Source organism: Pristis pectinata, chromosome 14, assembly GCF_009764475.1.
Source record: "Pristis pectinata isolate sPriPec2 chromosome 14, sPriPec2.1.pri, whole genome shotgun sequence".
In the NCBI taxonomy this organism is placed as follows: Eukaryota; Metazoa; Chordata; class Chondrichthyes; order Rhinopristiformes; family Pristidae; genus Pristis; species Pristis pectinata.
In genome coordinates this window covers 26,784,725-26,808,912 of record NC_067418.1, presented here as the reverse complement: position 1 = coordinate 26,808,912, position 24,188 = coordinate 26,784,725, and the positions used below count along the sequence as shown (strand labels likewise).

General features: G+C 37.6%; 1 protein-coding gene across 4 annotated transcripts in view; it reads right to left on the bottom strand.

Annotated features, from left to right (window-relative positions):
- Positions 1–24,188, bottom strand: part of sbf2 (SET binding factor 2) — a 406,613-nt gene that overhangs the window by 72,258 nt on the left and 310,167 nt on the right. For all 4 annotated transcript variants that reach the window (XM_052028866.1, XM_052028868.1, XM_052028865.1 and 1 more), the window contains exons 20-26: positions 21,276–21,448; positions 18,389–18,462; positions 12,764–12,959; positions 11,742–11,869; positions 11,437–11,612; positions 9,652–9,800; positions 2,480–2,678 (exon numbers count right to left, since the gene is read on the bottom strand). In XM_052028866.1, the coding sequence (XP_051884826.1) occupies positions 2,480–2,678; positions 9,652–9,800; positions 11,437–11,612; positions 11,742–11,869; positions 12,764–12,959; positions 18,389–18,462; positions 21,276–21,448 (1,095 nt within the window). The remainder of the gene's footprint in view (positions 1–2,479; positions 2,679–9,651; positions 9,801–11,436; positions 11,613–11,741; positions 11,870–12,763; positions 12,960–18,388; positions 18,463–21,275; positions 21,449–24,188) is intronic.

The window sequence follows — 24,188 nt, the reverse complement described above, 5'->3', positions numbered from 1 at the left end:
CAGCGGCGGCTGGTTCTGGCGTTTCCCGGGAACCTGCATGGTGGCCGGCACCTGTGGGCGTCAGCACCCCACCACTGGTGGCAGAAACACCATTGGTTGGTTGGTGTCTCAGACCTGGTGGCGGGTGGGGAGCGTTCAATTGCCGGGTGTGGGCCGCTGGGTACATGGCGTGGCAGTGTTGGACGGACGCCACGCTCTCCTTTTTCACCTGCCAAAGGACATCTGTCCCGGTAGCCACCTTCCAGGGGTTACTGAAATCGGCATCCGCCAGGAGCAGGTGGATGTCGTCAGGTAACTGCTCCAGGAAGGCCTGCTCAAACATCAGGCAGGGTTTGTGCCCGTCTGCCAGGGCCAACATCTCGTTCATGAGCACCGAGGGGGGGTCTATCGCCCAACCCATTGAGGTGGAGGAGGCGGGAGGTCCGTTTGCATCGGGAAAGGCTGAAAGTCTCAAGAAGGAGGGTCTTGAACTTATTGTACTTGTTCTCCTCCGGGGGCGCCTGGATGAAGTCCTCGACCTGGGCTGCAGTGTCTCGGTCGAGGGCGCTCACCATGTTGTAGTACATGGTGTTGTCCCTGGTGATCTGGCGAATCTGGAACTGGGCCTTGGCCTGGTCGAACCAGACACGAGACCTGAGGGTCCAAAAGGTGGGCAGTTTAAGGGCTACTGCCTGTACCTCTTGTTGTGTAGACATCGTGGGTCCAAAAACGTTTGGGCCCGTCAGGGTCACCAATGTATCAGCCAGCTACACACTACGAAATGAAGACACAGTGTCGCTGGTTCGAAATCAGAAGTCGAACGAATGACAGTGGCACGGTGCGCCTTCAATATCCGAAAACTTCCCGCACTACAGTTCCCGCGCTGACGTCACGCGCGGGTCATCTGAACTTCCCACACGTGGGCTTTCCTAGCCCGACGATGGGGAAGAAGGAGGGCCCCGCGCCATCTTAGATCGGGGCCTCCGACGACGTTCGCGATGTCGGGAGCCAGTTCGATGCCGGTGCGGTGAGTCGCTACAAAGGCAACAGTGGGAATGAGATGTATTAATAAGTAACTGTATCAAGTGAAATACAGCTAAAGCAGGAACATGAAGTCGAGGGACTCATCAGGTTTTGCTGTATGGTCTTCTCCTGTTTCTATGAAAATCATTCAGAGAGGAAAACTAGAGAGAGCTGAAGACAAAGGGGACCAGGGAGAAAGGAAGAAAGAAGACAAAAGGGACTGCAGGTGCTGGAATCTGAAAAAAAATTGGAAGTACTCAGCCAGATAAGAGACTGCAGATGTAGAATCTCGAACAAAAACAAAACACTGGAAGAACTCATCATTTATGGAGACAATAGGTGTAAGCCGATGTTTCGGCTGAAGACCCTGCATCAGGAATGAGAGGGAAGAGGAAAGATTGCTGGTATACAGCAGTACAAGGTGGGGGGTGGAATAGAGGCTGGTAGGTGATAGATAGAACCAGATGGGGAGGGGATGATGGGCAGATGGAATCAGGTGGAAGGGAGAGGAGGAAGGAAGAGATGAACAAATGGAGAAGAAAACCAGGTGAAAGGGTGAGTGCATGTGCAAGGAGAACACTGAAAGTGTGGGTTATCTGAAATTGGAAAATTCAATGTTCACACCATTGAAACTACCCAAGCAGAATACGAGACATTGTTCTTCCAATTTGCATTTGGGCACTCCATAGCAATTGAGAAGGCAGAGGACAGACAGGTTGGGAGGGAGTGTGAAGGAGAGTTAAAATGACTGGAAGCTCAAGGTAGTTGTTGTGGAAAGAGCACAGGTGCCCCACAAAATGGTCACCTTGTCTATGCTTGGTTGCATCAGTGTAGAGGAGGCCACATCATGTGCAAATGTAGTAGACCTGTTTGGAAGAGGTGCAGGTCAACCTCTGCTTCACTTGAGATAGCCTTTGTCCCACCCTTCCTCCTCCATCTGGTTTATCTGCCCATCATCTCCTCCTCATTTGGTTCCACCTATCATTTACACCTTTTGCCTCCATAGAAACAAAGACTCTGAATGGGCAATAAGCAGAAGCACAAATCCAGGAGGAGAGAAATGTGTTTTGTCCATGACTCCACGTAGATTAGTTATATTATAATTCCACACACATAAAGTACCACACTTTTTTTAAACCATTACATCCTTAAGATAATCCAAAATGTATTGTAAAATCAAGGAAGTTGGAATAGAAATACTGTAGTCTGCAAATAATTCATTTTGCATCAGTTATTAATTTATCTAACCATAGATCATAAAGCAGCTTTCATAAATTGCCAGTGTGCATATCTCAAAGCCAGACGAAGCAGTCTCAGTTTTCTTACTGCCAGCTGCTTCATTAACTAGAGCACTACGGCTTCCATTTAAATATGTCAAGTATTCCACTGAAACAACACCATCAGTTCACCAGAATGATCATATAACATGATTAACCTACTTACTTGTAACTGGAAAGAAAAACACTAATATACCAACCTTCTGCATAGTAAATACATCCTATTGGCAGCAGTTATCCTGAAGTGTTCTGTCTTTGACCGAGATGAGCCTGCACCAATAGTTCCAAGACCCAGGCGCTGGTAGTCCCGAAAACATGCTCGCTCTACTAATTGTTCCATGGTTGACTTTTCTGAAGCTTTCAAAGTGCTGCTTGTGGGAAGTTCACCATCATCTGAAGCTATGAGGTGTGATAATACAGAGAATATTAATGACAATATGACTGATCACATTTACCACAGAGCTGTCCATTTTTTTTTTACTAAAGCAGCTGTGCAGACCTTGATAGCATTGAACCCATTTTGTTTGGAATGGTGTGCAAGCATCTTCCTCATTTCAAATTTGGTTGCATGCAGTTATAATCAAAAATGGATACTTGAGGATAAAACACTTTTGAAGTTTAGACTTGCAAGGTGCTTTCATGACATCCAAATATTCAAGGTTAACATTCTTAATAGTATTTTGTAATGCATGTGTTCCCTTTGTTCAGAAGTGAAGAGAGGACATGAAAGTAAATGTAGCATTCAAACGCTAGTTGCAAATTGGTTTTGAAATTCTTCATCATAACCACATGAATCACTGTACATGCACAATGATCTGTCAGCAGACCTTTATTTTATATTTTTCAGAAAACATAAAGTACGCTGCAAGTTACTTTTCTCAAAGTTTAATGCCACAATGCGATCTTCAGTGGTAAATTTTAGTTAAGGAATAACACTGGGGTATTAGTGTACAAAAATTTAATACATTTAATCCAGAACTCCTATCTTCAATGTTTTAGTTGAACCATTACCCATCCTCTTTGGGACTAAATGATGGTGCAGACTCAAGCCAGTGAATTGCTTACTCCTGCTTCCATTCCTGATGTTATTATTGAAGAGCAATCTCAGATGTATTAGTTATTAGTGAGAAGATCTTTCAGTGTATTAGCACAGTTAATGAGGGCTCTGCACTCAAGAAAAAAAAATCTAAGCTTTATTTTATGAATGAAGAGGAGAATCTGTCATCCTTTCTCAAGCTTTTTGTGTGGCTCAGACACATTCCGAGCATGGACCTATAGTCTTGTTGGGCTTAGGGCCAGAAAGCAAAGCAAGAAACAAAAATCAAAGATAGGGAGAGGGGATGGGGTAGAAAGTTTAGAATGAAATGTAATTTTTCTGTCTATGTACCACCATGGAAGTCTGGCATAATAGCAGACAAATAAATAAATGCTTTTATATCAATAATACAATCATTACTGTATTAATGATTTGGGACCAGAAAGATCTATCATTTAACAACTATAGTAAAAAAAAGTTCTAATTTACTTGCAGTTGCCTGTCATTGGCTTTCACTGAGTTTCTGGCTGCAACTGAAGGTGGTCTACCAGTAGAAATTTTCCAGTGGCCGACTATTGGGCTTACCATGACTTCCAAAATTCTAATATAGGGCACCCCCCATTAATTGGGTTGGTGGGGGGGGGGGGGGGGGGGGAGAGGGGAGTTGCAGTCCTAGAACTAGTTTGCACTGTGATTTTCCATAACACGAAGCCGCATCATCTGCCCATGCATCAAGAAACGCAAGTTGAAAAAAATTGTTTAATTACTTTTTTTTTGTAAACATAAATTCTTTAAGAGCAAATTTTATTCCGTATCTCAAATTTTTGGGTAGTGATTTGTGAATCCTGTAAGGGCAAATTTCCATTAGCCAAATGGCTGTAGCACATGGGTCCCCTGTACTGGTTTCCATCAGGTGTTTCTTCACTGGGGTGTCACTTTCACATGCCTCAGTTACATGACAACAGGCCGTGTTACTCTGGATGCTTTGGGGAACTGCCAGAAACTCCTAAAGTCATACAGTAAGAGCAGAAACTTGATGGAAACCAGCCACGTTCCATGTGCAACAAAAAGGAAATCTACCAGAGTATAAATTACTGAAATATTCAACATAAGATTTATTTGTGTAATTTCTCTAAATCTTTACAATTTATTTGATGAAATAGCTTTTTCCTCCTTAGGACAGCACAAAAATGAGTACACAAGTATGTTGATAGAATTTATCTCTTGATTTCTCAAACAATGCAAACTAAGTAGCACACTCTAGGGTGGGAATATAATCAAGTAAGTGAAGGTGAAATCACACATGCATTGAACTACTTGTTTTATTTCCCGGGTCCAAAAGTGGAAGAATGGCATTTAGGTCAGTGACTTGCCTCGATGTGTACCTTCCCTATGTAAATGTGGCAAGGTTGACTAACTTACCTTGTTTAGCAAAGACGTTTGCAGTGTCTGAAGAAAATGGGATGGCCACAAAGTATTTTTACTTTCCAAAGTATTTATTTCAACATGTTCAGTCACAAAGTTATCATAATCACTATCTCAGGTTAAATTTGATGGAATTAAGGTTCTCAATAAAAAATTCCACTTTGGGAGGTGAGGAAAAACATATCTGTATTGAGGCTGCATTTACTGAATCAGGAAGTTGGTTTTGGCTTGCAGAACAATGAAGGTTTCCAAAGCATAAGACCCAACACAGTGGAATAATATCTTGTAATATTTGTGGTTGAATATTTAGCCTAGTTGATTTGTTCTTTGGCATAGTTCAAAATGCTCTTTTCAACTCAGAAGCTGAAAATATATCCTGATGGCTAGTAATTTAGAAAGATTAAAACTAGCCTGTTACCACATTATTCTCAGAGATTCACTCAGTTCTGGAATTTGACTATACTGGGCTGGGTTGTCACTCATTGGTAAATGAACGGCGCCAGCCACTTATTGCATTAAAACTTGCCAAGAGACTTCAGAGATTTTGTGCTGCAACTTACTGTGATTAGAAATAAATCATGGTGCAGAATTTATTACAAGAGATCTGGGACATGAAACAGGAAAGGGAACAACCAAGAATTGTTAATCTGCCTCGCAGTGTCTGAATCAGAATCAGGTTTATTATCACTGACTTATATGATGTGAAATTTGTTGGAAACGTATTGAAATTTAATATGAAATTATATATCAAGAATAAATTAAGAGGCAATGAAAGATGGAATTGAGAGAGACAAGAGAGAAAAAGCAAAAAAAAATGAAAACTCCATCGGTTACTAAAATATTAAGGAATGAGACAACACAGTTTTATAAGTTAATTACCAGTACCTTAGAGGTGGTGTGGCAGTAATAAATTATTTATACTGGAATGGAGAAAACCATGGAAATCCTTGGTGAGATACCAGTTTATTGTAAGTTTGGAGGAGCTTGGAAACTTGGATAGCAAAGTTCATAATTTCCATATCTTACAGTGCATCAGTGCATTGAGGAGATATCTGGAAGTTGTCATCAGATTCACACTTTAATAACAATGAGCACTTATTGCCATGCCAATATTTCCCTCACCTCTGCTGTAGAAAGCTTTACTGCTGGCCTTTAAAAACAAGCACCATGTCTTTGATGCAGCTACAAGGCTTCCATTAGTCTTTTTTTAAAGAAAAGAAAATTGGCCAAATGGCAGCTAAGGTAAAGGTTGTTTAATGTCAAAGATATTCTTTGTGATCTGGAAATACAAGATAGAAAAGGTCTGGTGTTTTCTCAAGGGTCTATCAGACCTAAATCAATACAGCAAACAACTGTGCATCTTTTTGACCAATCTTATTGGAAGTGTGTAAAACTATAGCATGAGGACTGAGAAGGACGTGTACGTTTAAACAGTGAATTCAATGTTGAATCAGGTACAGAAAGAGAAATATAAAGATAAGGAAAGGAAAGCTACATAAAGAGCCAGAAAGGATAAGTTAAGCACTAATTTTAAAAGTCTTTTTCAGAATTCTTCAACAGTAATTGACATCAAAAGAAATGGGATGCTATTCTTGGAATACTCACCTTTCAAAAGCCAGAAAAGTACCAATAACTAATACTTAATCATGTTATTAAACAGTTATTTAGACTTTAACTAACACGATTTCATTTTCTGTAAGTTGCATCTGTTATGCAAGGACAGGAACTTCCTGAGGGGTTGTACCATCCTGGACGCATCCAGCTCCATGGGTTCTAGCCTACCCACATTTACTTTTTCCAGACACAAAAGGCTTTGAACATGCATCAGGAGAGGTGGAGCAGGTTCCAAGGGGTGAATAGGCAACAGAAAAATAAATAAAACATTGAAAAATCAGTGAGGATAGGCAGCAATACCTCTGGCACGATTATTCTCAACACTGGTGCCCGACAAGGCTGCATCCTCAGCCCTCTACTCTACTCCCTATACACTCATGACTGTGTGGCCAGATTCTGCTCTAACTCCATCTACAAGTTTGCAGATGATACCACTGTTGTAGGCCGTATCTCAAACAGCGATGAGTCGGAGTACAGGAAGGAGATAGAGAGCTTAGTGGAATGGGGTCATGACAATAACCTTTCCCTCAATGTCAACAAAACAAAAGAGCTGGTCATTGACTTCAGGAAAGGGGGTGGTGTACATGCACCTGTCTACGTCAATGGTGCTGAGGTCGAGAGGGTTGACTGCTTCAAGTTCCTGGGAGTGAACATCACCAACAGCCTGTCCTGGTCAAATCACGTAGATGCCACGGCCAAGAAAGCTCACCAGTGCCTCTACTTCCTCAGGAGGCTAAAGAAATTTGGTTTGTCCCCTTTGACTCTCACCAACTTTTACTGATGCACCATGGAAAGCATCCTATCCGGATGTATCACAGCTTGGAATGGCAACTGCTCTGCCTAGGACCATAAGAAACTGCAGAGAGTTGTGGACACAGCCCAGCGCATTATGGATACCAGCCTCCCCTCCTTGGATTCTGTCTTTACCTCCCGTTGTCTTGGTGAAGCAGCCAGCATAATCAAAGACCCCACCCACCCAGGACATTCTCTCTTCTCTCCTCTTCCATCGGGTAGAAGATACAGGAGCCTGAGGGCACATACCACCAGACTTAAGGACAGCTTCTACCCCACTGTGATAAGACTATTGAACGGTTCCCTTCTACAATGAGATGAACTATGACCTCACGATCTACCTTGTTGTGACCTTTCACCTTATTGCACTGCACTTCCTCGGTAACTGTGACACTTTACTGTTACTGTTTTTACCTGTACTACATCAATGCACTTTGTACTAACTCAATGTAACTGCACTGTGTAATGAATTGACCTGTACGATCGGTTTGTAAGACAAGCTTTTCACTGTACCATGGTACAAGTGACAATAATAAACCAATACCAAAAGATGAATAAATTTAACTCAAAGCATATTTAAACCAGCTAATAATTAAAAAAACAAAATAAATTTAAATAAGTACATCTTTATCCACAGGTTCAGAGATCGTGTTCAAATGAAAATGGTTGCTGCTCAGATGCTAGTCCTGGCTGCATCAGTAGAAAGAGATATGGCTAATGTCTCAGGCCAAGGACAGAGAAAAACAGGCTTTCCTCTCTAGTTCTAATGACGGATCTTCAATCTGAGACATCAACTTTGCTTCTCTTTGCACACATGCTGCTGAGCCATTACATTATTTTCTGTTTTTATTTCAGATTTCCAGCATCTGCAATTTTTCTTAAAGGTTTTTTTTTCCTCTGCCAGTCCCCTCTGGCATACGGACTCAAAGCAGAAGTTCGGGACTCCCGAAGGGTTGATGGTTGAAAGCAAACAGGTCCATATGGAAGCAGTGGCTGTCAGTCAATACAACTCAGCTCAGTGAGGGAATCCTGGACAACAATTTTTCTTTACCTCCTCTGTTTAATTTCATATCTACCTTGGCTTCCATTTGGTGTGGCATATGTGGATAAATAAAAGCAACAAATGCTATTAATCTCAGTGTTATTTTTACAGAAGGTTTAGACCCACTAATTTTTATGTTGCATCACTTTAACAAAACTCTAACCTGTGAACTGAAATTCCAGGAGAATCGTCTATTGTTAGATTTCATGATATTGATAACCTATTCCCATTCATGTTCCTACTCTCTCTAATTCTCTGCCATTAACTCCACTCCACAAATTCTTCCTTTCTCTCCCTTCCCTCACATCCAATCCTATTGTCACGTATATTAGTTAATAGGTAGAATCAATGGAATTAAGAGAAATTAAGGTTTAATGTCTTATCTGATTGAATTTATTCTGCCAGAGGAAATATTTTCCCCAATCATTGTTACTTTACATCTGGCCAACTCTGCACAATGCTTCTTGGGTTGTGATTTCTTGATTACTAAATATAGTAAGTCTTCAGGTTGAACCTGACCAAATTTGTTCATAACCAAAGGAGTAATATATTCCTCTTCCTAAGCCAACCATGTTGAAGTTAAGGTCACTATCACACTAATTCTTTTGACTTTTGTACCTGCGTTTGTGTTCTTATCAATTTCTGTACTTCAAAACTTTTTTTTGTTCTTCTCAAGTTCCTAATCTTTCACTATTTAGAATAATCTCTGATTTGTCTTTCTTGATCGAAAGTGAAAGATTTTACATTTCCCTGCTTATTCATTTACCAAGTCCTTATGGAGCTTGAACTCCAACCTAAGCTACCAATTTTCCCTTCAAACTTTGTGTTGTCTAACTAACTAACACTTTCCACTGTTCTCAGACTAATGCACAGTGTCTGAGATGCTGGACAATGGAAGGGCTAATCCTGACCTCAAGTAGTTCACTCCTTACAGAACATAAACCAGAGAATTTATGTGGAGGGATTCTGCTTGCTCTGGGGTAATGGAGAGGTTGAGTGACACTACCAGCTCCAAGCTAGTGTACATGCATTCATATAGACATCTGGGGTTTGCTATGACGCAAAACTGATCTGCCATGCTACCAATCTCCTACTCTGTTATTATTCCCAAAGAGTTATATTCATAGTTATACATACTTCTCATACAAAACCACGACAGCAATGAAGAGAGAGATGATGGAGGGAACTTAATAATGATGGAAGGTTAGCCTTGTCTCATGATTAACATCCACTTTGAGACTAGCAGATTACAGGTCCCTTTCCAGCAATCTGAACACATGGTCTGGGATTGCAATGCAAATGTCACAGAATCCATTTCTATTATCATGCTATTAAGTTATCAACATCCTGGTAACTTGCAGTGACCAGCACAGGTCATTCCTGCACCGGGGTCCAAAACCTAAAAATAACTCCTCAAATAACCATTTTGATATCTATGTAGATCTGATTAAATCTTATTTTACCTGAAACATCATCTTCCTCATTCCAGCCTGATCGATTGCCTCTCTCATCTATTGCCAAAACAACTGGTTTCTTTTTCACTGTAGACTGACGACCTATGGTCATTTTCCCAGCCTTCTTTGCACTTCTTACAATATTCTTGGACAGGGTGCTAGAAATAAATTCCAAAAGTGTAAATAAATATATGTTAAAGCACAGAGTTTCTCCCAATTTTAAAGCAATATTATTTTTTCTTTGAAGTTTTGGAGGCCTGGATGGATCTTTTTTTCCAAAGTAGGAAATGACTAATTTTAGAAAACTTTGATTAGCAATGTTATCTAATTTTGGATATTGTGCACTTTAATAAAAACCACAATGCAAACTTTCTACATTAGTGTGAATAAGGCAATTTATGATTAATATTGAGCAATTTTTATCCTGAGTGCTGTAGGTTGTTTTAAGTACAAAAGGATGCAGCAGCATGGTGCCACTTTTATCCCATTAAGATACAAGCCTGAGTCACAGGCTTTTCTCTGAATAAGAAGCATTTTCCAATGACACAACATAGACTTGGGAATATGAAAGCACAGCAGTTAAATTGTTGACTACACACACACACACACACACACACACACACACACACACACACACACACACACACACACACACACACACACACACACACACACACACTCTATCTACAAGTTCAAAGCTGAACAATTTAAGTTTAGCGAATTTTAAAACACTATCAATACAGGCCTTTCTCAGGTTAAGAATGCCCAAATTATGAACATTCCTTACATATGAATGAGCTCCCATAATATTATCAAATTCAGAAATCCAATGTTCGTACATATATTCATTCCTACGAATGGTTTTCTCTCCCTCTCTTCACTTCTACTAATTGTTCTCCTAATCAGTTTTATGTGCCTTTGATGCCACTCATTACATACTGTAAAGGTATGGTTACCTTATCGAGTGATTTTTGCATATTTTTCGACATGGACAAAATCAACTTAAGGATGTCTGTAAAAATGGAACTATTTGTCACCCGTGGTTGGCTTGATATTTTGATTGGGAAATTACCAAATAATAAGTTAAAAAAAACTCCTCTGGGATTCACTAATTTCCTCCAAGAATGGACATAGACTGTCCTTACCCCATTCTGATATAGTGATGCCAGATTCACATCCATGCGCCTATGAGAAAAAGTCTAACAAGCCATTTAGCCCAAGGGCATGGATAGATTTGAAACAAATTGGTTTTAGTTTATCCACTTATTTCTTTGCCTCATCACCACCTGATAGTAAATCTGAGTTACAAAGTCAAGGGCATATAATTCATAAAACTAAGGTAAGAAAGACTGTAAAATAAAAAAAATTGCAAATTTTCAATCAGCTATCGAAATTGTCACTGTTCTAAGAAAGACAAAGGTTTCACAAATAAGATTGTAAAAGATATGCATTTTAAAGAACTTTGGCAAGACTTAATTGAAGTATACTGAATGTCAATAACATTGCACATTTGGATTTTTGCTTACAATGACAATAACTTCCTAATTTTTTGCATTCTGATGTGTTTTAAATTACTATTGCTTCCAACCAGTAGTGTAGCATAACAGAGCTCCTTGCAAAGTTTGGATGAAAATAGTGACTCCTTCCTTATTATTATCTTTATTTTAATTTTAACAATCTTACCCAAAACATGAATAGTTAAAACCGGTATTAAAACCATATTATGAACAGCAAAATCTTTGTGGTTGTTTACAGCCAAGTGGTCTAATAATCATCCACTTTTTCCACACTTACCGAAATGAAGTATTTTTTTCCTTCTGCTTTGGCAATACTATCTGTGGTGCATTCTGACCTGCAGCAAAGGCAAAAGTGCTGAAAACTGATTGTGGATACCGAAACTTCACCATGTGCTTCTTGAAGATCTCCACCATCTCCGAGTTCACTTCTTCATCAAATGCCACTTTAATAATCTGTAACAGTAAATAGGAAAAGATATCTAGCTGCACTGATACTAGTCCATCCATATAATACAAATTTGCACTAATTTCTACAATTATAACGTTAATTAGTCTGAAACAAAATCTGTGAATAAAGTAGACCTGAAAGGTTGATGATCGAATCTGTAGTCCCTCTTGCATATTTTGTTGCAGCTGGTTTTGTATGCTGATCTTTTTCTCCTTTGTCATTGATGCAATGGGAAAACTCCGAACTATAGTTTGCTCGCCAACTGTACAAAATACACAAGCGAAACAGCTATTAACTTCACCATAGTATATATGTTTTCATTATCCCCCCCAAAACAATAAAAGATAAGCACCACAAATTATTAAATGCCTATTTTTTTCTTTCCTATTTCATTACATGAATGTTAAATGACTTTATCCCAGATGCTACAAATACAATGTAATATTTTGATACAACAATCAGCCAATGTTTTGGTGGCCTTTATCATGCAGGATCAAAGTAACATACAATACTGTTTCTGAAAGGCTAACAATTTTTTTTATTTCAGAGAGAATAAATAATTTCTAGCATTAAAGCCTTCAAAATCAATGAGAGATTGAACATTATGTTTATACATAGGGCCACATATTAACATCACTGTTGGCATAGGAAATCAGTCCATATTAGCCAAGGAAATTAGCCTGTCAATTCAATGGTTATAGATGCCAACAAGTGTGGAACATTCCAACTTTAAATCCTAAATGTGATACAAAAGCTTTAATCAGTTGTGTTATAATGTAGCAAGAATATCAACGTACCTGCCCCCATGATTTTTAACTGAATAAATGCATATTTTTGCCTGATGAAAATGTGAGGTAGAAATATAATAATTGATGTAAAAGTGGTAGGATACAAGAAAACAACTCAACGTATAACATTAGATTAAATTGAATATGCAACCCCAAAGCAATGATGATATATAACTGATATTGTTCTGTTCCTCAAATGTTAACATACAAATATCAAAGCATCTCAGTCACAAGAATTGGTGAAACTCTGCCAAATGTTTTGTTTAATCTTGTCGGTTAAAAGCATTACATCATAAATTCCTCATTTCTTAATAAATTATACATGATTAGTTCTTATTGTTATAAATGTCAAGTCTTTAAAACCCTACCCAAGGGATCATGTGGTGTGCCTTTGAAAATAATTCTGTATGTGGTTAGAAATAAGGCCCCCTCTGCAGGCAGAATGTGTGGTCCACCCAGGGCTCCTCCTGTTGCCTCTTCTCGACCATCTGGGTCCAGAACAACACGCAACCCCTCTCCAACAAACTCTTCACCAGGTAATAAAGCTGGCCGCAAAATCTTGGGCTGTAAAAGTGTGGGAAAAATAAATTGCAACAAGTATATAAATAATATACTTTATAGAGACCATATCCCTTCTGTTGATTAATACAAGGATAATAGAAATATTTGATTCTGGTGAGCAATGTAGTATGCATTTGGTTGCAATTATGAATTTTATGCAGCTCAAATAAACAATTTAAACTCAAAACACCAATTTGATGATAAATATTAGTCCAAAACTTTAATCCAGAAAAATTTCACTGCACAACAAACCAACAATAGAGATATGCTCCTCTTAATGAATGTAGGAAATATTCATCCTTTTAACTACGAAGTTATATACGAATTGTAGTGGTACCTACTCAGCAGTCCTTGGCTGTAGATCTTCAATGCCAGGTTGATTCGTCAATTCTGCCACAGAGTACTGTACACAGGAGGTGAGAATCCCACAATCTTCTACACAACCTGGTCAAGTTACCCAGCTGTAATTGTTTTAAGTTCTGGGAAGCAGCTGGTGACCAATTCCAAGCCTTTCCTATTTCCTTCCTAAATTAATGTCCTACTCAGTTACCAATTAGCAGCATTTTATTGTATATCTTGGCTTTGCTTCACAAATACATGTATTATTAAATTTGCTGAATTTCTAAGCCATTTGTTTTACTTTTTTGATTAGGAAAATTTTTGTTTTATTGAAATAGAATCAATTTCTCTATTTATTCCATTTTTGTGTTTATCTAAAGAGCTCTGCATTTCATCTCCATTTGTTTTTATTTAATGCTCAATTTTTTTTTAACTTCTGCCCTACTTTTACCTTTATTTGTAATTCTGGCTTTAGCTTCTTAATACATTTTTTAAAAAAATTACTGAATGATACTCTTCCACCTTTGATGTACCAGCATCTACAGTCTTTCTTGTGTCTCCATTTTGTTGCACCAGTTTTTGTTTTGCAAAACTTTATTCAAGTTTGCATTTCCAGCCTTTCCATGTATTTGTTACCAATCGGAAAGCTGAAGATCCAAGGATGTCCTTTTCAAGTTTTTACTCCAGACTACCCAGGAAATGCATCAATATCATTTTTATTGGACATTATTGCTCTAAATATTAGAATAATATCTTTGATAAATACACAAGAAGAATGAATCGTGACTATGTTAACAGATCCACTAAATATCTACTTAATCTGTAACCATACGCAACTCAAGTGAAATTAGAATCCATTTTAGATGAGTCTGGACTAAATTATATCAGTCCAGTGACATGATCTCATTTATTTATGATGCCTTTCACATCTTAGACCAAACCTATTTTTTCATTAGGTTTAATTCTTCCAATACATTGCAGAACTTGATCAAATTTGTAACATTTAAACTTTCAGACCTGTTATGAAGCAACGATTAATTTTAATAGGTCTATATACTGAGCAAGTTGGTACTCAGCTGAAGATATTGCTAGTCTAGACTTCCCTTCCCATCATCATATGAATTGTCATACTTTATAACTTCAGTATATGTATATTTGCATCATTGTGTTGCAAGTTTGAAAATCAGACTTTCAACCAAGGTATAAATAGTAGTTTACAGAATTCTTAAGTGGATGAAGATCTCTCTGGCTGCATGTTTGTAGCTGACAATTGCCAGAGCCTTCTGATATTTAAATTTCTCTACATTAATAATTGCACATTTCCACACTGGATCCTATAATGTTCACATATGTGAGTTCCAATCATCTCTGATAGTTGCACCAAACTTGACAGAAGCATTTTTAAAAATATGATTTGTTAATTAAGTGGCTGGTTGAAGGTGTTTCATAATATATTTTAAAGTTCAATTCAACTGTCATTTTTTGGATCCATTCAATGACTTTTATGTTTTCCGCACAAGTTGTTGTGAATGAAGACTCAATAATTCTCATTCATCTGGTCCAACACATCTTTTGTTTTACTTAAAAGATATATGAGCACTCAGTTTCATTTGCCGAGAAGCACTTTTGTCTCTCTTTATTAAGGCGTCATACATAATTATTTTGGTATCTTCGTGCAACTGGGTTAACAGTTTCTTGAATTATATTATCTGGAACATGACTGTTGTTCTCTCAACACTCTGTTGATCATAGTTTGTTTAGTTCCATTTACAATTGGTTTACAAATCACACAGCTCTGGTCTTTCTGAACAGAACTGGGTTCTGAGGAAATTCTACATGGTGCAGCTGACTTCAAACTGACCACATAGTCTTCAAGTTTTCCAATTGTTTCTTTTCTGTCACTGAATTCTCAGTAAATTAGCAAGTTTCTAGCAGCCCACGGACTGGAATATGACATGTCTAGTAATTCATCCAAAATTGCATCTGGGTCCACAGTGAATTCCCACTACTCTTTTGGGGGAAAAGAATCAGCCTCCTAAAAGTGAGAAAAAGTTTCCACTTAATGATGCAGGATTTTAAATATGGACCCATTATTTGAACGAAACTAAGATGAAATATTGCATCATCTTCCCCTACTTGCAAGATGTTTAATACTGCTCATGTTATTAACATTCCATGGACTAGGTGCTGCTTTGGCTCTTGGTCACATGCTGCAAGGTAGTCTTCTGCATTCACAGATATGCTCATTGTTCCCATTTACCAGAGTGCTACTGAGTATCCATAGATGGGGTTTCTGCAAACCTCTGCCTTCTTTGCTGTACTTTTAGCTTCCCTTGATGCTCCTGCTTGGCTCAATACTTTGAGTATTTTTTCTGAACTGATTTGCTTAAGTCTTATCCTTGAAGTTTTCCTTTCTCATGAATCTTTGATATCAATTTGAGACATCATTAGCCATTTCATGTCAATCTCTGGCACCTCTGAGCACCATTCAAAGTTAGTGGCCCTTATCTGTTCAGCCATATTCTATTCACTACAAATCATATTAAATTTATCCAATTTCTTCCCAAGGGGCCTACTTAACACATATATTCACTCCTCTTTGGATCTAGCAACATTAGTTTCACTTTCTACAATCCTAGGTTCATAGTTTATTTGGTTTCTTTTTTTTAACCCTTTGATATCTGACCTCTTGATCATTATTTTTCTTCAATATCATCTGTTCTCTTTGAGGTATCTTGAGAACTTTTATTTACACTGACTTTAACTGTTAATTCATTTTCAAAGCAAATTTTTACCCTTCTATGTTTTATAAAACAACCCAAGTCTCTTGAATAATTCACATTAGAAATAAAGGGAATACATTAAATTATTTATCAACTATAGTAAATACAACGGCAGAGAGGCACAGTAGGCACTGCTGCTGCCTCAAAGTTCCAGTTACCCAGCATCGATCCTGAACGCCAATGCTGCTTGCATGGAGTCTGCACAATCTTCCTGTGATCAGGTGCTCCAGCTTCCTCTCACATCCTCCAGATTGGTGGATTAAATCATACTATAAATTACCCCGTTTTGGTGGGTGGAGGAGAATTCAGAGTGGAGTTGAAGCCCACGTGAGAGAAAATAGGTTACAGTGGGGAAATGGCATTGTCGGGAATCTGTGACAAATGGGACAGACTAAAAGGGATGAATGGCCTCCTTCTATGTCAGAAGAAATTATGAGATAAATATGAAAAACTTTCAGTCAAATAAACTGAAATGCCGTATCATTTTCCAATCATACCACTTTTTGGAAAAGGAGTTCAATAAATCAAGTAGCAGGTTCTTGAAATATATGGAAATACTTTGTGGTTCATAATCTGTTCCTTCACTAATAGCTATTCTGCACTTTTTTTGTGTGGCAATTACCAATAGCTATCTTAAGGCAGCAGGCTGATTTGCCATTTGATGATAATCCATTCCTAAGAATCAAATCTACATAGAAGAAAAAATGCCTGAAAAATGTTAGCCTCCTTTCCTTCTTAAACAAAAAAAATGGAGTATTGTTTTAAATTGGTGTCAAGGCATCAATTATTCTCTGTCTATCTAGCCTGTACAGATATCGAAGAAACCTGAACATGAATGAGAGTTGACACTGAAATTTAAAATTCAAACATATAGTATAAAGTCCTACACTCAACACTTTATTTATTCTCAGATTTTCCCATTTTACTTACATTTTGCAAAATACTCAAGACTTGTTGTAGACCTAAGGTGAGCTTTCTCTTTGGATTTCTTTATATTCAGTTTTTACATGCAATTTCAGCCACTTCATTATTTTCTGTAATCACTCATTTAAACAATTCTGCACAATCTCTGGTCAAACTTTAGATTTCTATTGCCTATAATTCTGCTTTGAAAGTTGCTCTACTTTGTGTTTAAAAGGAAAATGTATGCTGCCATTTTAAATACAGCTGCTTTAAAGAATGTTGCTACACTGAGGGGATACAAAAGACCAAGAACATAGTGGAGCCAAGTCCATTTTCAATGCCAAAAAATTTAGGCATGTTAAAAAAAATGCCTGGAAAACATTTTGTTTGAAAAGAGAGATAAGCCATAAAGAGATGCAATGAATAGTTTTGAAGCAAGTTCTGACAATGTGTCATCAAAAAAAAAATTCCATTAATCTGATCTCATCAGGTTTCCCAGGCTTTCACCAATTCAAATAATTATGTTGTAACATTACAATTTTCCATAAAATATTGGCAGTTCATTCAGCCAACATTGTCATGGCAATTATATTCAAAATGTGGTAAGTTTTGGGACACTGCATTGGTGATTCCCAAAGAGCACATCTTTTATTGTGCCCATAAAATTGAAACATTAAACAATGTTTTGTTTCTCTCTTGATTATGCACCAATAGTTAGAGTATGAAGTTATAAAAGTAGAACACAGTTAGCCATCGATATGATATTGAAAAGTTTAACATTGCACAAGAATATTACAGAATTGCTTTAAAATACTTGAAAATGTAAAGGATAAAATAATTTTAGACTGAAACAATTTCCATGGTAAGCAATATCTGACCATGATTAAATATGGCCGACAACAAATAAAAATCAAAAATTCCACTTGTCTAATATTTGGACCATGAATAAATGGAAGATTTCTGCAGTCCAACAGACTAACTGTTGTGATACCAGATGCTTATCATTAGGTGGTGCTGCAGTGATTAAATACAAGTGTGGATTACCCTTGAGCCCTATTTACTTGCACCAATCTGAAAGGAAAAAAGAAAGCAAAGAATAAGGAAGTTTAAGAAGCACAGAGTTGAAATAAAACTACTATTATAAAATAGAAACAAAAGAGAGAACAAACTGAAGTACAATAAGTGCAAGGAGAGAGGACATAGGAAATCAAAAGTCAATGATTTACAAAGCAAAGGAACTGAAATGTTCTAACCACATCTGTCAGATGGTAAGATCAACTAATCTCAGCCCAAATCATCCTGGATCCAGAACTGCTTTAGGTAATCTTATTTTCTTTTTAATCCAAGTTCCTTCCAAATATGCCGTGTAGGGATAACATGCTATAAGAAGTGAGTATAGTTGTTTACCTTCTGTATTGGTGGAAGTCTCCTGCTTTCCCGATGAACAGCCTCAAGTGTCTCAATATGCATTGCCACAATTCCTTAAATTAATAGCAAAACCATGGTCAGTTAAATCACTTGCTCAATGAAAATTATTAAATGCATTTCTGACTCTGGAAACTTCTGAAAAATAATTCATTCTGAAACACAGCCCCGATAGACCTTTCATCAGGACTCGTGACTTAAATATATTTTGAAATCTAGAATGTTAGTTTTGGGAAAAAAAATTGTGAGATTAAAAACATAGCAGGTGGAGATGATTATTAAATCTATTGTTAGTCTGCTGAAGAAAACAAAGCCTTGATATTCTGCTGCCCTCCTGCCTAACAGTCTAGTTTGTACTTATGGAAAAAATGATAAGAACAGAATAAAAAAAAATTTTAGCTCCTGCTTTTCCCATAGCATTATCCCTAGCTGCCACATTTCCTTTTCTGTGATGGTCTGAGGAATAGATTTATCAACTTATCTCTGTGAGTCACTTTATCTGATAAGGACTTAGTCTTCTATTGGTTGCAAGTGACCCTGACAGTTTTTATTTCCCTCTGACATTTAGAGGATGTATTATAGGCATCCAGATAATAGAATTTATACTTCCACAAGTCAGAGAAGCAAATAACTAAATTAAAAAAAAAGCAGAAAAACAAGAGAAACCTGCAAGGATGTGATCATGAACAGTGTTACAATTAAAAACAGAATCACCCTAGATTTAAAATGAATGATTGTATGGCATAATTAAAAATATACAATTTATTGCAAAGTTTTCTTAATAAATTCACTGATATTCACAAGTTAGTGAGTTCCATAAAGGTAACCAAAGGAACAATGTGCTGGTTTTGTCTCTCATGAACTTCTAAGGCAACAGAACAAAATATTTTGGTCAAATCACAACTACATGCAGCCAAATCATGACTTGAGATCATGTACTTCTTCTTTATGTGCATAGTCATAGAGTTCTACACATGGAAACAGGCCATTAGGCCCAACTCATCCTTGTCAACCAAGGTGCCCTCCTGAGCTACGCCTATTGTCTGCATTTAGCCCATGTCCCTCTAAACCTTTCCTATCCTCGTACCTGTCCAAATGTCTTTTAAACATTGTAATTGTACCCAACTCAACCACTTCCTCTGGCAGCTTGTTCCATATTCTCCACCACCCTCTGTGTGAAAAACTTGCCTCTCAGGTCCCTTTTAAATCTTTCGCCTCTCACTTTAATCCTATCCCCAGCAGTTTTAGACTCCACTGCCTTGGGAAAAAGATATCGACCATTCACTTTATCTATGCCTCTCATGATTTTATAAACCCCTATAAGATCACCCCTCTGCCTCCGTCACTGCAGAGAAAACTGTCCCAGCCTATTCAGTCTCTCCTTATAACTCAAGCCCTCCAGATCCAGCAACCTCCTTGCAAATCTTTCCTGCAAGCTCTCTACCTTAATCACATCCTTCTTGTAGTATTCGAGCTGTGGTCTCACCAACGTCCTATACAGCTGTAAAATATATCCCAACTCTTGTACTTAGTGGCCCATCAGATGAAGGCAAGCATGCCATTCGCCTTCTTCACCACCTTGTCTACCAGTGTCGCCACTTTCAGGGAACTGCGTACTTGTACTATGCACCTGAAATTTTGCCACATTTAATATTTTCCGGAAACTATACACTTGGATATTTCTTTTCATCAATTCCATTTCTGTGTTAGATTCTAAGGTTTGAAGAATCTGGGAATTTCATATAGCTTTTATATGAATAGAAAATAGCTTGCTCCACAGAGGGTTTGGAGAGGTAATTATACCAGTTATCTAAGCCAATGATCTGCATATTGATTGCAGTAGCAATCACACTAAAGTGAGTCTGAAATAGGAATAAGTTGTTGTGGTACATAAAAATTTTGGGTGCAGCTTGAATAAAGCCAATTCCAGCTGAAAATTGCAGCAGCAATTTTCTATTTTCAAAAACCTATTAGCATTAGCTATGTTAATTAATTTAAACCTGCAAATTCAACCAACAAATATTCATACAAATGATAGCATTAGCTAGAAGTCAATCAACAACAACCCTGAATGTAGCAATGATCCCTTTAAATGGTGCTAATGTTAGGCTCCTTTCTACTGCTGAACTTGAGTTTACACGTGGGGAATAAGAAAGTTTATTAGTTGGATTACTGGCACAAATCAGGACTGTGATGGCAGAAATCAGGACTACTCTGGTGACTTTGGCTGGGTGCTGGTTGAATCTGTGCTAACACATGGCTCTGGGGGAGGGGTGTGGGACAGGAGGTGGGGTGTGACCTATGCCATTAGCATGAATGTGCAAATCAACACCATTTTGGAATTGAGACAGCTACAGATTAAATTTTTTGTTCCAAACCCAATTCTGCTGAATAGCAAGGAATCTCTACAATGATGCTAATGGAAATAATACTGCACAACTGCTGTAAAAAAAAATTGAAACAATAAGAATCAGAAACTTATCTAGACCTGTTTTAGAAAATCAGCTGGAAAGATAGATTACTTAAATTTTAAATTTTTAATATTTTATTTACAGCTTGGTAACAGGGCCTTCTGGCCCAACGAGTCTATGCCACCCATTTTAAACTCAAATTAACCTACCCATACGTCTTTGCAATGTGGGAGGAAACCGGAGCACCCAGAGGAAACCCACCCAGACATGGGAGAACGTACAAATTCCTTACAGACAGTGACAGGAATCGAACCCCGATCGCTGGCGCTGTAATAGCGTCATGCTAACCGCTACGCTACCGTGCCGCCACAAAATTTTTATTCCCTGACCGGGAATTATGTATCCATCCAACCACTGACTCTTAGATTTTCTACCAATAAAGCACTTTATATCCCAACCTGGTATCATGCAGTGCAAATTCTTGATATGGTCCTGTGTGACCCCACTCTCAGTGCAAACTTTGTCAATAAACCTTGTTATAAAACGAACAACTGCATTGGCAACATCATTATTCTCTGCATCTTCAAACCCACTTTCGGTGTCGTAACTTTCAGCGACACTGCCAGCAATGCTGAAAAATAAAGAGTAAAAAGTTTCAATAATATGTAAAGCTCACAGCAATATTACAAACATAACTTTCATTTCCAAACTTTGAACAAAAATATTTTTCTTTATTCAAAAAAATAATTGTAACTTTTCCCCTGTATACCATCTGGTGATATGTGGCTCAGAGAATAGATTGGTATATGGGGTGCAGAAAAGTAATTTAGTTTCCAGTGTCAATGATCTCTGCCATTTGTTCAGCTCTGTTCTTGAGGCTAGAAGTTATGCTCATTCTGTGGCTACTTGAAAGAAAAACCTGTAGTACAGCCTAATTACAGAAGCACTATTTGTTTCTCAAAAGTTTTTTTTAAGGAAGTGCTTTGTATTATTCTTTCAGCAGAATAATGTTATTGTAACAAAAATCACCTACAAGTGTGTCATCGAACAGAAAACCACCAAAAAATGGCCATCAAAAACAGATTGGATGGTGGTGTGCTTCAACCAGTAGAACTGACTGGATCCTGTTAAGACCGGTATGTTGAGTCTTCAGGGATATTCCTGGAAGCAAACTGATAAGATGGACATTGTAATTAGAGTGGAAGAGTGGAAACATTGACCTGATCCAGCATTAATTTTAGTCCTCATTTAAAAATCCACGTGAGAAAGATTTTATGCATAAATATTCATTTTCCAGGAAAAATATTGCCCAATCTATTGCTGCACATAGTAATAAAAATAAGAAATTGAAGTAAATATGGCCCATTGAGCCTGGTCCACATTCCTGCCATAGTCTTTCAATTCCCAAGTGTCCAAAAATCTATTGACAGCAGCTTTGGATATACTCAACAACTGAACACCTATACATTCTACATAAAGAAATTTCTCTTCATCTCAGACCCAAATGGCCATTCTCGTGTACCAATGCAATGAGCCCCCATTCAAGACTTCCCAGCTGAAAAAAAACTCTCAGCATTTATCCTGTCTATTCCTCTGAGATCTACAAGATTCTGAATGCAATCACTTTATTCTTCTCAATTTAAGTGATTATAATTCAGTATTACTCACAATCCCCTCACCTCAGGAAACAATGTGGTGAATCTGATAATGCACTGAGGCCTAAACAAGTATATCCTTCCATTGGTCTGGAGAGCAAAATCCTACAAACCTCTCCACAAGAGGTCTCACCAAAGTCATGCACAAATCTCAGCAATTCTGTACAACAGCCAAAGTACCATGCGTCTTTCTAATTGCTTAACTTCCCATGTTTCATGAACCAGCACAACCACACTTAATTTCTCATGGTTTTGAGACAGTTTCTCATTATTTAAAAGACTTTCTATTTTTCTATTGTTTTGCCAAAGAATAAAATATGAATTACCTTATATTTTAAAATGTGATACTCCATGTCATCTTCTTGTCTACTGACTTAATTGATCTATTTCCCTTTGCAGACTGTGTGCTGCTTGCATCTTCCTCACAGTTCATTTTCCCATCTAGCTCTGTGCTATCAGCAAAATGGGATACATTACACAAACTGCCCTTTCTTCACAGCTGTTAATTTAAATTGTTAATATCTGAGAAGCCCAATACTGATCCCTGTGACCCCACTAATAACATTTCATGAAACTGAAAACCTATTCCTGCCTACTTTTGTTTTCTGCCTTTAACCAATCCACTATTCATGCTAAAATAAAAACAGAAAAAGCTAGAAACACTCAGAGGGTCAGGCTGCATCTGTGGGAAGAGAAACAAGAGATTGTTCTGATGACCCGAAATGTTAACTCTGTCTCTCTTCCCACAGATGTTACCTGACCTGTTGAGTATTTCTAGCACTTTGTTTTTATTTTAGATTTCCAGCATCTAGTTATTTTTGATTTGTTATTCATGCTGATACATTACCACTAATCCTTTATTTTATGCAACAATCTTTTGCTACCCTATCAAGTGTCTTTTGAAAAATCCAGAGAAATTACATCCATGAGTTCTCTCTTAACTTTCCTACAAGTTATATCCTTAAAAAAAAGTTGATTCAATCTGTCCAAAACATTTTACTTTTACAAGGTTATGCTGAGCTTCTAATCACACTATGATTGTCTAAGTACATCACTGAGCCTTAAAGTTCAATCTGATATTTTGACGACAACAGATTTTAAGCTGTCAAGCACAATTTTGGATCTTTCTCTCCCCTTTCTTAAATAGAAGTGTTAAATTTTCAATTAAAAAAAATTTTTCGTGACAATTCTAGAGGTTTGGGAAATTTTGGAAGATCATCCCTATTACATTTACTATCTCTGCAGCAATCTCTTTTAGAATCTGGGATGGAGGTAGTCAGGTCCAGGAGATGTATTTGGGTCAAGTCCTCTTAAATTCTCTCGTACTTTTTCTCTAATGATATTAATGACTTAAATTTCCTTGAGGCTATTTGATTCTCTACTTAGTGTGAGACCAGAAGCAAAATATTTATTAAGTGCCTCAGCCATTTTTCTATTCCCATTATAACTTCTGTTATTGTGCTTATGGGGCTCACACTTACTTTTGCTGCTCTTTTCCCCCTTACATAATTATAGCTCTTATAATCTTGTTTAATACTGCTTGCTAAATAATCTTCACATTCTATTGTCTCCCTCTACCATTTTGTTTGGTCAAATATTGCTGCTTCCAAGAACTACGTCAATATTTAGCCTTAGCATTTTTCTAAGCAATGTTATAGTAATAGAACTACAATGGTACCAATAATTTCACAAAGTAATATAGAAATTAAAGGCCCA